The sequence below is a fragment of the Vicia villosa genome, unplaced genomic scaffold, assembly GCF_029867415.1.
Source record: "Vicia villosa cultivar HV-30 ecotype Madison, WI unplaced genomic scaffold, Vvil1.0 ctg.000024F_1_1, whole genome shotgun sequence".
Classification (NCBI taxonomy): domain Eukaryota; kingdom Viridiplantae; phylum Streptophyta; class Magnoliopsida; order Fabales; family Fabaceae; genus Vicia; species Vicia villosa.
This window is the reverse complement of record NW_026704956.1, coordinates 1,326,412-1,339,575: the sequence shown is the minus strand read 5'-3', so window position 1 is coordinate 1,339,575 and position 13,164 is coordinate 1,326,412. Positions and strand designations below refer to the sequence as shown.

Sequence of the window (13,164 nt, the reverse complement as noted above, 5' to 3'; positions counted from 1 at the left end):
TTATTAGTTTCATATGGTTAAACTATGACAAATCTACACAGGACTTCCTAAAACTTAAGACGGTTAAAGAGAAGTTTAAGTTTTTGAAGGGGAAGCTTAAAGTTTGGAATCTTGAAGTGTTTGGAAAGTTGAATTTGAAGGCTAAAGAGGCAATCAAGGAGCTTAATGATTTGGATTTTTTAGTGGCTTCGGAGTTAGGGCCGGTGTCCTTAGAAATCACAGCAAACTGAAAAAGAGGCTAATGCAAAGATGTGGCAAAGCTTGAGAACTAGAGAATCTATCCTTAGATAGAAGTCAATATTTAAATGGATCCAAGAAGGTGACTTGAATTCTAAATTTTTTCATTCAGTTATAAAAATGACGTTAAGAAGAAATAATATTCGGAGGCCAAATGTGGCTGGAGGTAGGTTAGACTAAGTGGATCGGGTTAAAAATGGAGTTTCATAACCATTTTAAAAACAGATTTCAAAAGCCTAATCACAGAAGAGCAATTTAGTCTAGAGGAGATTAAGGAGGCATTGTGGCTTTGTGATAGTGATAAAAGCCCCGACCCGGATGGCTTTAATATGGGGTTCTTTAAAAAATGTTGGGAAGTTCTAAGGGAAGACATTTTGGACTTTGTGAATGAATTTCCTTAGAAATGCCAAGCTTCCAATGGCCATCACATAATATTTTCTAGCTATGATCCCTAAAACGATTAACAAAGTTATGGGTTCCTTAATTTCTGCGAGTCAATCAGTGTTCTTACTCAATAGGCAAATGCTTGACGGAGTCCTGGTTCTAAATGTGTTAGTAGATTTTGCTAGGAGGAACAAGAAAGAGTGTATGCTTTTCAAAGTATATTTCGAAAAAGCATATGACAGTGTGTCTTGGAACTATTTAAGATACATTTTGCCAAGTATATTTCATCTCTTTTTATTGTGTCCGGTTGTCTTGTAGGTGTAAAACATAATGTATCTCTGGATTGGTTTTGATTCGATGATAGTGTAAAATTCGGTGCAAGGCAATCTAAAAAGGTTCAGACATTGGATCAAAGGAAGTGTCAAAAAGAGCAATCAGCTGCAAAAAATACAAAGGGACAATATGATCCTCTTAAGGTAGAAATTATTTATCTGCAATGTACAGTTTAAACAGACAATATTTCAACATTTCAAAAAAAAAGATGATACTGTCTAATGACATAAAGTACCAAAGAAGTTCCCACAACTGTTAAGCAAATAAAATGCAAAAAAAGCTAGTAGCATAAAATGAATTCTATTGACAACAGAATCACCAAAACTTAGTCTAAAGAAACAACAATTCAATATCTTTTACTGGTAAATTCAGCTCCATTATTTCTCCATCAGTCACCAATTCTCTTTCTCTAGGCACATTATGAGTCCCAAAACTAGTTGAACATAGAAATGAGCAGCAGTTGAAGTTCATCGCTGGATATGAATATCTACAGATTAATCTCAAATCTTCTGTAACAAAATCATAACCAACAACAGCACCTGGAATCTGCAAGTATATAGTCTGTGCTTGTTTGGTATACGCAATAGGCGTAAGCGGCTCCCATTCCAATAATGTGTCATGAAATTCGTCACACGTAGAGGTAAAAATCTCATGTGTGACAGTATGGACTAGTTTCCACCTAAATTTTCCAGAATCACGAAACAGCCCGAGATCATAATTCTCCTTGAGAAGCTCCCAAATGTGGAAACCATCCAAATCAGTGTAACAATAGTAAACACAGCCGCTCGATTTGCACAAGCATCGGCGATACATCATCGTCGATTGCCATGGCCAATCTTTGGAAAAATCTGGCAGTTCAATTAGTTCACAGCTGTTTTCTTTGACATGAAACACCAATAATTTTCCACCAATTTCCCAATGGACTGAACCATTTGAATAAAGAGGTTGTGTCGATAGTTCCTTAAACTCGAATTCTGGCAAAGGAGGCAGATTTAAATTGACAGAATGGTTTACCTTTACCGTACTCCATTCGCTTGTGTCAGAAGAAAATACATGAAACTCTAGTCCGGTCATCAATTTGGAAGAAGATTTTGCTTCAACAAGAACAATCTTAAACTGGTTATAATCATCGGAAGCTAAACCAACTCGAATAAGAGTTTCTTGAATACAAGGATGAGGGATCGTGGTAGACTCTTTTGTAAGAGGATTTACCACATAGTAGCAGGGTTGATCAGTGACATAACCCGATAAGAGGATCAAGCCATTGCATGAAGCAAGTGTTTGAACAAAGCTTTCAACAGAGAAACTTAGGGAATGGTTAAGGAAAGCTCCATTCTTTTGATTGTTATCAACATCCAAAAACAAAACCTGAGATGACCCATTTTCAAACTGATACTGGCAAACAAGATCCACTGTGACATCATGAAAAGTAGTAGCCGAAATGGTTCGAGAATTCCCTCGCTCCATGTCCATTGAATGGTCTCACTACTTTTTCAAAAGCTGACAACATATAGATGAATTCTGTTAATTGACTTGCGGACGTCTATACTACGATTACGATTATACTACGTCATTTTTATAGTTTTTTTAGGTTTACCTCTAACCCTAACCGTGCGACTACGTTTCTTCATCTGATCTATTCTCTTTATCACAGAATCTTCGTATTTTTCTTCTACATATCATAATCATCTAAACCTAATTTTCATGATCTTTTCTACTATAAATACTAAATGAAAAACTGTAAGAACAAAAACCTAAAACTACAAGCATATCACAAACAAACCCTAAAGATGATAATATTATATTATGAAACGTTAAAGAATCAAAAGAAACAAGAACAACTTACTGAAATATCTTCAAAAGTAGAGCACGTTTGTTCTTCTTCTGATTCTGATCTTCGTAACTGTGCGACGGTTTTCTTTTTCTTCTCACGCAAGTTACTGCTTTCAATGCACACTTTTGTGTATTTTTCTGTGTGTGGGCCTACCCGATGAAAAAGGAAGGTTTCTATGAAATTGGGTTGTGGATGGAAAGGAAGTTTCTTGAAAGAGATTAGAAGAATCTTTCTTTCCAAGACACTAGACTAAGATTAATAACGGTAGTTAAGGAATGGTAAAACGAAAAAGCCAAAAGATCGATGCGGTTTGAGTTTTTCTACTCCTTGTGCTACAAGTTACTTTGTTTTTCTCTTGTTGACTAAGATTAGAAAAAGTATTTATATAGAGGTGATCTCAAAATAAAATAAAAAAGTTATAAAAGAAAATATCACATCATGTTAAATGATCCTGTCATTAAATTATTTTACTTTTTTGGTAAAGATTTATTAAATTGTTTACTATTTTTTATTATAAGTCGTTTTTGACGATTTGATGAATATTTAAAAATATAATTGTTGTTATAAAAAAGAGAAATTAGGAAAGATATTGATTTTCATTTATTAATGGTATGAAGGTAAATCAAAACAATTTTGAAATAATTATAATAAATATTTAAAGTTATATTAGGAAAAATAATGATTCATTAGTATTATAAAATGATTTATAATTTGATATACATATTTTTTTTGAAACTGCGTTTAATAAAAACGGAGAGAGTATTTTTTTTTAATTTTTATTTAGGTTACCCACTTAAAAGATTATCTCGGCGTAATATGACAACACAACACAATAATATAATATCCTTAATGTCATCCATGAAAATTAATGCGCTTACAAGTCAACCATTCAAAAACACTAACATACTCATACCGGTGTCTGAAGCATATTCAAATCACATAGGTGTTACCACATATCTTAGTGTCAGGTACATCAACAAAGTCATGGTCATTTACCAATGATCTCAGAGATCACCTTAGTGAAAATAGTCACAACAAGGAGCATACATGAGTCGAAGCATTCTATGAATAGGAGATCATCCCAAGTATGATCATTGAATCAATTTTATTACTTGTTAATTGGATACACTTTATCACACATTAGCATCACAATATTTTTTCATGTAAATCTAAAATTACAGAATGAGCATGGCAGAAGCAAGTCAAAAGATCAAATAACCACAAATGCATCTCAACCAATGAAGTGAAGGTTATATCACCTGCTTATATGATCCATCGTGTAAGTCCACACGGAAAAAATTGGTACATTATAGGGTTTGGTAAAATCTTGCCTAGACCTAAAAGTTCAAATGTCGTGGTGGTGACCAGAAGTTAGACCCCGCTAGAATTGTCACAAGGTGACTCGTCCATCAAAACCATAACTCCCAAAATGACAAATACAAACACAAAAAATCTTCATCTTGGACAATTGGTGATTGAGACATAAGTCTCACCCCTCAATACTCTCAATCATTGAGAAGGAACAAGGTAGAAAAATCCCTGAAAAATGATAATTTGCAACCCATATGTCACGAACACGGTGAGCATACTCTAGGGAACACTACGAATGTTAAAAAATATAATGTTAAAAAATATCATATCAAACGGCACATAAAATAGGTGGAATTGATTGAGAGGTGTTAAGTTACATAATTAAGTTTATGTTGTTAGTCTTTTCTTTATTAGTTTGTTAGAGCATTATTAGGTATGTTAGTTATGCTTTAATTTTATTTTGTTAGAGCATTATTCGACTTGTTAATTAATACTCTCTCCCAATATATAAAGGGATCATTAGGTCTTTCCCATTATAATTTTTACCTTTCTATCAATAAAATTAATGTGTTCTTTTCATCTCTCCCAATGGGAAAATTCAAACCATATATTTGTGAAAATTCAAACCATATATTTGTTGAGAATAATGCAAGTGTGAGTGTAGGGAAAATAGTCTCACAATGAATAGGAATGTGGTGACTTCGGCATTTATAAGAGGAAAAACTCACTCACCTATCAACTTAAAGTTTTAGGTGGAGAAGTGATGTTTCTTCCACAAATGTGTGTTGCTCAAAGGAATATCCCGGAAAAATAACGCTCTCCGCTCGACCCTCCTCCGATTGTTGCGCTAACAATGCCGATTGTTGCGCTAACAATGTTTAACAAGAGGAACCAAAAAAGTGTGAACAAATCACATTCGCAAGACCATAACTATGACAGTGCCAGCATCTCAAAGAGAACAAGTGAAGCATCTTCCCTAGGTACACAAATGCATAAGAGAAGAAAGGGGTTCATAGCAAGAGGTTTTGCCTTCCTGTCATGGAACAGTGTGATGGAAAGACGGACTCGGAAGAGAACCTAACATCTATCAAAGACAAAATAAAACTTCAACAAACATGTCACACTCTGATGTGTGTTGTTTTTCCATGTACTCTAAAAGATTGCCCTCTTAGTAGTTCTCTTACCTCCCAAATAAGTTCATCAAGTTATGGAAGCCGTTGAGGGAGATGTTCGTCTCCAAGATCACAGCTAGTCACATAACAAAAAAAGCTAAACATGTCTCCTTGGATTTTTGAAAAAACAAGAAGATTTCTTCATTTAATTTATGGATCCTTTTATTGACGGGACTTCGAAAATCAAGAAACTCAACCCAGTTGTTGGCTTGGACACATTGGTGTGACAGATATAAAACTATGCCCATTCGTGTGTGCTTGCTATGGCAATTGCCAATTGCATTCAATCCTCTCTCTATTTCCACTTTCCCGTTACATTTCTGTGTTATATCTTTTTTTCAATTTTCTGTTACATCCTTAAACTAAGGTTTCAATTCTATCTTATTTTTAAACAAAGATTATACTTTCAGACAGATCCTCTTTTTGTATCTTGGTTCTGTTTGAAAATAATGAAACGATTCAATTACACCACAATAATGCCAACTAGACTAACTTGATTTTGTTTATGCTTATACAAGTTATTTGAGTTAATTAGCCTTGTACCTACTTTGTCTCATATTTAGAATTAGTTAGGATATCATGGCTCTCATACCATAAATAGGTAAGCTAATCTAATCTCCATGTGAGCTATATCTATGCGTCATGCGTGCAAGTAACATATATAAAATAAATTTAATAACGGTCAATGAATTTGAACTATACATAATTCGACTAGTTAGGTTTATAAGTCATGATTATATATGAAATAGATTATATTATCTTTAAGAATGGATTTAAAAATTTTCTTCAAATCTAAGCCCTATCAACTCCATTATATATTATATATAAGATAGTTTATATTGTCTTTAAGATAGTAGAATTTTCTCCAAAGTTTAGCCCTATATTTTATTTTAATCTAATAATTTTAATTATATTTTCAAGTTGGCAAAATATTTCTAAAAATAATTATACATCGTATAAATTCCAATCTTACAACTTTTATTTTATTTTGATATTTTTTTATTTTATAAAATATTAATATAAAAAGTCAAATATATAAAAAAAAAATTTACTTCAAAAAAATGACTTTTAAGTCCGTGAAACAAACGAGTTGAACCTAAAAATGACTTTTAAGTCCGTGAAACAAACGAGTTGAACCTAACCGTGAACTTCTAACGAGTGGAGTTTGAGTTGAAAAAAAATTCAGGACGAACTCAAATCAATATTTGAACGGAACAAATTCTTAACGAGTCGAGCTGAACTCAGGCGAGTTCAACTCGACTCATTTCATCCCTAATAACTCTAACTACTTTATACAAAATAGTTGCAAGGCTAACTAACTCAATTATAAGCATCAAGTTAAATCTAGTTAATCTAAGTAGTTTTTATGTTGAGGAATAGATTCATTGAACAGTTATGAAAATACTCAGTTTGATTATTAATAAATTATTCACAGTGCGCTTCAAATTCACTTTTTTGAATTGTTATAACCATTAAGTTAGATTGTGTTTTCTCCATACCTAAACCTTAAACCTATCAACACACTTTTGAAATTGACATAACTCTCTAATAGGCACTCTCATTCTAGTGAAGTTTGACACAAACTGATAAGAACCTACTAAAAACCTTCTATAAATAGAACCCATGATACAAAAATTTTAAATCTTTAAAACTTCTGTAAAATAACAAGTAGGTCTAAAGTAATTCATCCAACATAATGTCTCACCCTTCAATCTCCACCATTCTACTGTTCTGTAGTAGAGAAAACATTGCCAACAGAGAAAAGGAAAAGAAAATATTAACAAAAAAACACATAACCAGAAGAGAGATTGAATAACATGATAGAAATAGAAACAGCAGCAGTTCTTAATAGTGATAATAACCACATAAACATTTAAAGGACAGGCATTAGATCCACGGATCAAGGATTCCTGGAGTGGCTGAAACTATACTAAGTGATGGAGAACCTAAGTTACAATCATAAAAGACAACTTGTCCAGACACAAAATGCACCAGCAGCTATGAGACAGTAACATCAATACTTAAACATCAAAATGACCAAGAATTAAAACCATAATCTATCTTAACTTGGATCGCTTTGGCATACTACTACTTATATTGCCTCGAGACTTACCAAAGGCTTTAGCCTTCCTTCTTTTCCTGTCTTCTTCACTGTCAGACTCATTCCCTTTCTCCCTATCCGCATTGCTTGCTTCCCTCTCCAGTTCTTCCCAAGTCTTTCCCTTCTCTTCCTCTGAATCCTCTTCTGAGTCCTCTTCCTCCTCATCCTCCTCAGATTCAACAAGTGATTCACTTTCAGAAGCCTCCTCTTCAGAATCTGATTCAGGTTCCATATCAGATGGTTCATAACCTTTATCTGATTCCTCTGAGTTATCAGATTCTGAATCAGTAGCTTCCAAGTTCAGAAACTCCCAGCCGCCACCTTCAATGAAGCTTTTAGGGTCGTCAGTGATTGTCTTTAGGATCTGACGCCAGTTCAGATTCAGCCTGCTTTCATAGTATTTGATGTCTGTTGTGTCAAGCCACTCCTTGATGCCATCAAGTGATGTAGAAGGGATAGAATCGATCCTGAGGACATCCCGCTTGAAGTCCTTAAATACAATTGTCATATCAAAGTTCTTCTGCCCAAGACCAACCCTCTCCAGATTCACAATCTCAATCTCACCTAGGGTGACAACAAGGAAAGGAGTCTCTATCAGTTCAACAAGGCAGGCTGAGGTAGGGACAATAAATACTGAAGATTTATGAGGTACACCAGGGAAGCCAAGTTCTCTAAGAGGTTGATCAAACTCCAAGTCAAGGCCACTGAATTGTGGTTGTCCCCAGAGATCATTTACCCGATTCACAAAGCTTTGAAACTCTACATTAATCTTGTTCTTTCTCTCCCTCTCTCTTTGCTCTTCTTCAAGCTCATCAGGATCATAAGCTGATCTCTTCCCACCTCCAACATTCTGGACCATGTCCATTACCTCAACATAAAACTGAACATCCTTGGTCTTCTTATTTCCAACCATAATATGGTTGTGCAGATGAAAGTGCAGGAGGGTAATCATTTCATTTTCTGCAGGCTGGAAGAAAGCATGTTTAATATTAGCAAACATCACATCGACACGCTCATCAGATCTGGTGGTAGAATATCGAAACCCATTCACATGAGCCTCAAGAGTGCCCGGTATCTTCCTTCCACGCCCACCAAAAGCAGGGCGAATCCAAAGGTCAGACAATCTTATTGGCTTAAATCTGTTGTTGGCAAGCTGCAGTTTCTCCTGGGTAACCAAAGTTGCTCTCTCAGCTCTCTCGGACTCCCTTGCTACAACTTGTCGTCTGAGTGTTTTGATGGATTGCACAACCTCACTTATATGCCTTGAATCCTTAGAGCGGAATGAAGCTTCCTTCAAATATATAGATCCTTGAAACTTCATTGAGTTTGAATCATGAGGACTGAAAGGGGTCCCAGGAACATTGAAAATAATTCTAACATAGCAATTGCGATTGGTGTCCTGCTGGCTGGAAACAGTTCGAATGAAAGCCACATGAAAAGGAACCATACTTCCATTAATTGGCAAGAGAACTGCTTCACTCTTTTGATCAATCTGAATCATCATCTCTCTGGGAGGGGGGAGGTCGTTTATGTTCTTGTAGGCAACCAATTCTGCAGAAGACCTGGAAGAAGAACGGTTGTCTCCGCCCTCATTACCACCACCAGCAAGCCGCCTAGCAGTTTCTTCATTTTTCTGACGAGCAAGTTCTGCCTGATGCTGTCTACGAAGTTCCTCTTTTGAAATCTCATGATTGTCTGACCTTAGTGTTGTCTTAGACACCAAGGGTTCTGCACCTCTGTGAACAGCCTTTGATTTGGGCTTTTCTTCTTCCTCATCCTCATTGAAAGAATAAGCCACGTCTTTTAAAGCTTTGGAGCTCATCGAAGTCACAACATCTGCTTTATCTTTGTTGATGATCACTGTGTCAGCAAGCAAGAGAGAGAAGATCTTGTTCTTGGACTTACTGTTCTCACATTGCAAATTCTGAAATCCAATTGACACATTGAATACCATGCCTTCTTTAACTATCTGGTCATTCTTAGCATTAATATTCAAACCTGACTCCCGAAACTCAATGCCAATTCCTGTCCCAGCAGACTTTGTCAAACAGGAAACCATGTCAGGGGCATCCTTTTCCACAACAGAAACTGCAGCTAGATATGCAGCACTCAACTTATTCCCGGGCTTTAGAGAACCAATAGTAGCCTCATGTGCTTTAAGAAGAACCTCATAAGCCTTACTTTGAATAGGGTCTGCATCAATCAGGAAGCTCCTGGCTATATTTGAGCAGTAGCTTTTGTACCGGGCACCGACAGCACATATAATTACACTGGCAGAGTCATAGTATAGTGCCTCATCATTGCTGACAGCACTAGGCTTAAGATCAAACTTCCCCCCACTCTGAAAAATTGGAGGGTAACAGATGTCAACATTATCTGCCTTCAGTTTGCAGTTGACTTTTGAAGGCTCCAGTATAACTTTCTCAGTCTCCTCCATCAATGTAGAATGTAAAATTTTCTTCTCTTCATCAATTACATTCTCAAGCTTTGAAACTACAAAGTTCTTCATCACACTGGTTGTGAGGTATGCGGCTCTCTTGATGGATGTAATTTCTTCATTACTTTTTGCAGAAAACAATGCAGAAAACCCATTTGCCACATCACTCAGATTAAATTTTGAATTTTTTAATTTTTCAGCCCATGCTTCAAGCAATTTCCCTTCAGGTTCCTCTCTAGTTATGTGTCCAACAGTGGAAGAATCATGGCCATCAGACTTTGACTGAACACGGATGGCACGGATAATAGCATCCATAAGAGAAGCTCCATCGTCATTTTTAGGCTTGACATGCAATACAATCTCCACACCAACTGACTCTCGGGCAGATTTTTTGACAGATTCGATAATAGATGCCTTCTTTTGGCTGCACAATACATGGATCTGCGCCTTTGTGAAGACCATTATTGTTTCCGGGAACTCAAATCCAAGGAGCCACAAGAACAGAGCAGTAGATTTAAGGTATCTTAGATCTTCTGAAGGTGGAGGACATGCAACAGCAACTGCGTCAGAAGAGCCCCAGATATCTGCTCTATGTTCATCCCAATGATTGTAAAATGACTTCAGTCTGGTTTGAAATGTAATCAGATCAATAGCATAGGCCGAACCAGCTGCACTAGATTTTCCATTGGCAGCTTGAGCATTGGATTTTCCATTGGCAGCTTGTGCACTTCCATTTCGATGGTCTGACATGGTCTGCTATTTCTGGAAATAAAAGAAAAAAATGACAAGAAACAAGGATAAGAAACTAGAAGAACAATTTTAGTTGCAAACTCTATTTTATCCTCCTTAAGGAACAGATAATGGATGAATAAAGGATAAAAATATGATGTTCCAGTGCACAACGGATTAAAAATGAATGTACATATCTCTAACATTTGCTATTTATATTTGGCATATCAATCAAGTAATTGCAATTAATTGTTTTATTATCAAAAAAAAAATTGTGTTCTTGACCAGACATTTAAGCTTCAAAATTAAACAAGAAATTTTTCACTACATAAATATAAAGAACAGGCAATAAGTAGAAAATGGCCTAATACACACTGTCACAATTCACAACGCCCCAGGGGGAAATTGAGGCCAGCAAAAGAGCTCTTCAAATATTGGGCGTGGAGATCATGATAGCAAATAAAATCGCATGCACACTTTATATGGTGAATGGTTCTAACAAATAGCACCTTCCAGTCAAAGAGTAATCGGAATACTATTTTCAACACATTCACAAGCCGGACACAATTATCTATAAGCAACAGTCCATAACAATGAACCAGCTTCCTTTTATATTCATTCACCCAGAAACCAAAATGTTTCAAACATATTGCCTAATGCATAACGCCAGAGCACAGCGAGCACCCCATTTACAACTACTCTATAATTTAACACATTCAACACAAACGCCCAATCAATTTCCAATTTCTCAAAAAGGTCCACAACCAAATGGATAGGAAAAAAAAGCATATAGTTTAACAGCAACAAGAACAAAGAAACGCATATTTCTTCCCAGAATCAGAAACAACAACAAAACATAAAAATCCTATCACAATTTTATCAACTGATTCAGCCATTAACTTAGAACAATCACTAACGTAAATCACAAAGATAAACAAAATTAACCCTAAAAAATTACGCGCACGAAAATTAGGGTTTGCAAGGTTTTGCGCATCAGAACCAAAACGACGCCGTCTTCCGCTACAACACACCGCTTCCACGGAGTAAAATAAAGAAAACGTCTGAATCTCAAACTCAAAGGATTTAACAACATCGCATCGTCGCTCAAAGCTCCGTTACAGTAATATATACACAAAATTTCCAGAACATCCAGAAAAAATTAAAAAATAAAATAAAAATAAAATCGAAAAACTAAAAAATTGTTTCGGCCGATTTGAGATGAAGATGGTAAAGAACGAGAAAAAACCTGCAAACGAGTAGCACTAAGAGGCTTCCGGCGTGAACGGTGGTTGTTTCGTAATCTGCGATTTGAGAAATTTGTTGGAAGCGGCGCGAGATTGTTGAGACGATGACGAAGAACGTTTCGATTTGGGGAAACTGTACCCTAATTAGGGTTAGAGAGTGAGAGATGAAAATCGGTATGGGTGTTTTTATAGGCGTGGATAGGGTTTGGATTTGTTGTGGGGAGTGAAATTGAGGTAATGAAGAGAAACGGAGATGAAGTTGTTGGAGGAATGAGAGAGGGGGGAATTAGGGTTCATGTGCTGTGGTTTGCGAAGTGGAACCAGAGAGATTTGGGTTTCGAGTCGCGTGAACGAAAATGGAAATATATAAAGGGAAAAAATGGGAAAATTGCGCCAAACTATCCCGGGCGAAATGTATTGCCCTAGAATGTAATCTTGCTTTTAAGGAGTAGTCATAGAAAAAAATTTATAGTAAAAATAATATTATAACTTCTGAGCGAAGAAATTTAGATTGAATCGAGATCAGTTCTGTCAAATTCGGTTATTAAATAGATTTTTTTTTGTTAATGTTGGAATTAGATACAATGTTATACAGTCCAACTTTTAGAATTATGAATAATATTGTTCATATGAAAGAGAAGTGGTTTTCCATGAATAAAAAGTCGATGAACTATTATATGTTAGTGAAAGAAGATGAACTGGTCACTCCTTCTATTTCCTAAGTTTCACTCTCAAATAAAAAAAATAAAAATAAAAAGATGAACTGCATCGTACTTGCAAAATCAAGCACTTTATCGAAAATGTAATGCTCTTACCTGACATCGCACGCCCAAGATTTGATGTAGAACATAACGAAATTTTTTTTGGAAAATATGTGTTTTTCCATTCGTTACTAAAGAGCCAGCAAGGAGGAGCAATGTAAATAGAGATGCGAGAACTCTTAAAATGAAAGTCATTACTTCAATCAATAGAGATATTAGTAGAAAGTTTCTAATTGAAAAAGTTATTTCAGCCATAAAAGAAAAGTGGCCAATAAATGATATAAGACACCTGATTTTCATTCAACATGACAATGCAAGATGTCACATTAATGAGAATTATATTAAATTTTGTCGTGTTGCCAAACAAGATGGATTTGATATCTAATTGATTTGTCAATCTCTAAACTCGCTTAATTTAAATATTTTAGACCTTAAATTTTGCAATGACATCCAAGCATTACAACATAAAGAAACACCTAAGGCAATTGATGACCTAGTTGTAGCAATGAAAAAATCATATGAAATATATTCCTTTGTCTAATCCAATAGAATTTCCTTAACACTACATATACATATGATAGAGATAATGAAATTAAGAGGTTCAAACAAATATAAAATTCC

At 35.5% G+C, this 13,164-nt stretch overlaps 2 protein-coding genes across 2 annotated transcripts; both read right to left on the bottom strand.

The window, feature by feature from the left end:
• Positions 1-719: 719 nt before the first annotated feature.
• On the bottom strand, positions 720-3,121 carry LOC131622055 (uncharacterized). Its single transcript, XM_058893098.1, has 2 exons — positions 2,801-3,121; positions 720-2,454 (listed from the first exon to the last, which is right to left on the bottom strand). Exon 2 carries the CDS (start codon positions 2,425-2,427, stop codon positions 1,285-1,287), a length of 1,143 nt encoding a protein of 380 aa, XP_058749081.1. The 5' UTR covers positions 2,428-2,454; positions 2,801-3,121; the 3' UTR covers positions 720-1,284.
• A 3,943-nt stretch (positions 3,122-7,064) lies between these two features.
• Positions 7,065-12,196, bottom strand: LOC131622088 (FACT complex subunit SPT16-like). The gene is made up of 2 exons (XM_058893136.1): positions 11,785-12,196; positions 7,065-10,571 (listed from the first exon to the last, which is right to left on the bottom strand). The coding sequence occupies exon 2, from the start codon at positions 10,557-10,559 to the stop codon at positions 7,329-7,331; it is 3,231 nt and encodes a 1,076-aa protein (XP_058749119.1). The 5' UTR covers positions 10,560-10,571; positions 11,785-12,196; the 3' UTR covers positions 7,065-7,328.
• Positions 12,197-13,164: the final 968 nt, after the last annotated feature.

What these genes read in the sequence shown, in the direction of transcription:
- LOC131622088 (XM_058893136.1), bottom strand. Translation starts at nt 10,559, where the DNA reads ATGTCAGACCATCGAAATGGAAGTGCACAAGCTGCCAATGGAAAATCC.
- LOC131622055 (XM_058893098.1), bottom strand. Translation starts at nt 2,427, where the DNA reads ATGGACATGGAGCGAGGGAATTCTCGAACCATTTCGGCTACTACTTTT.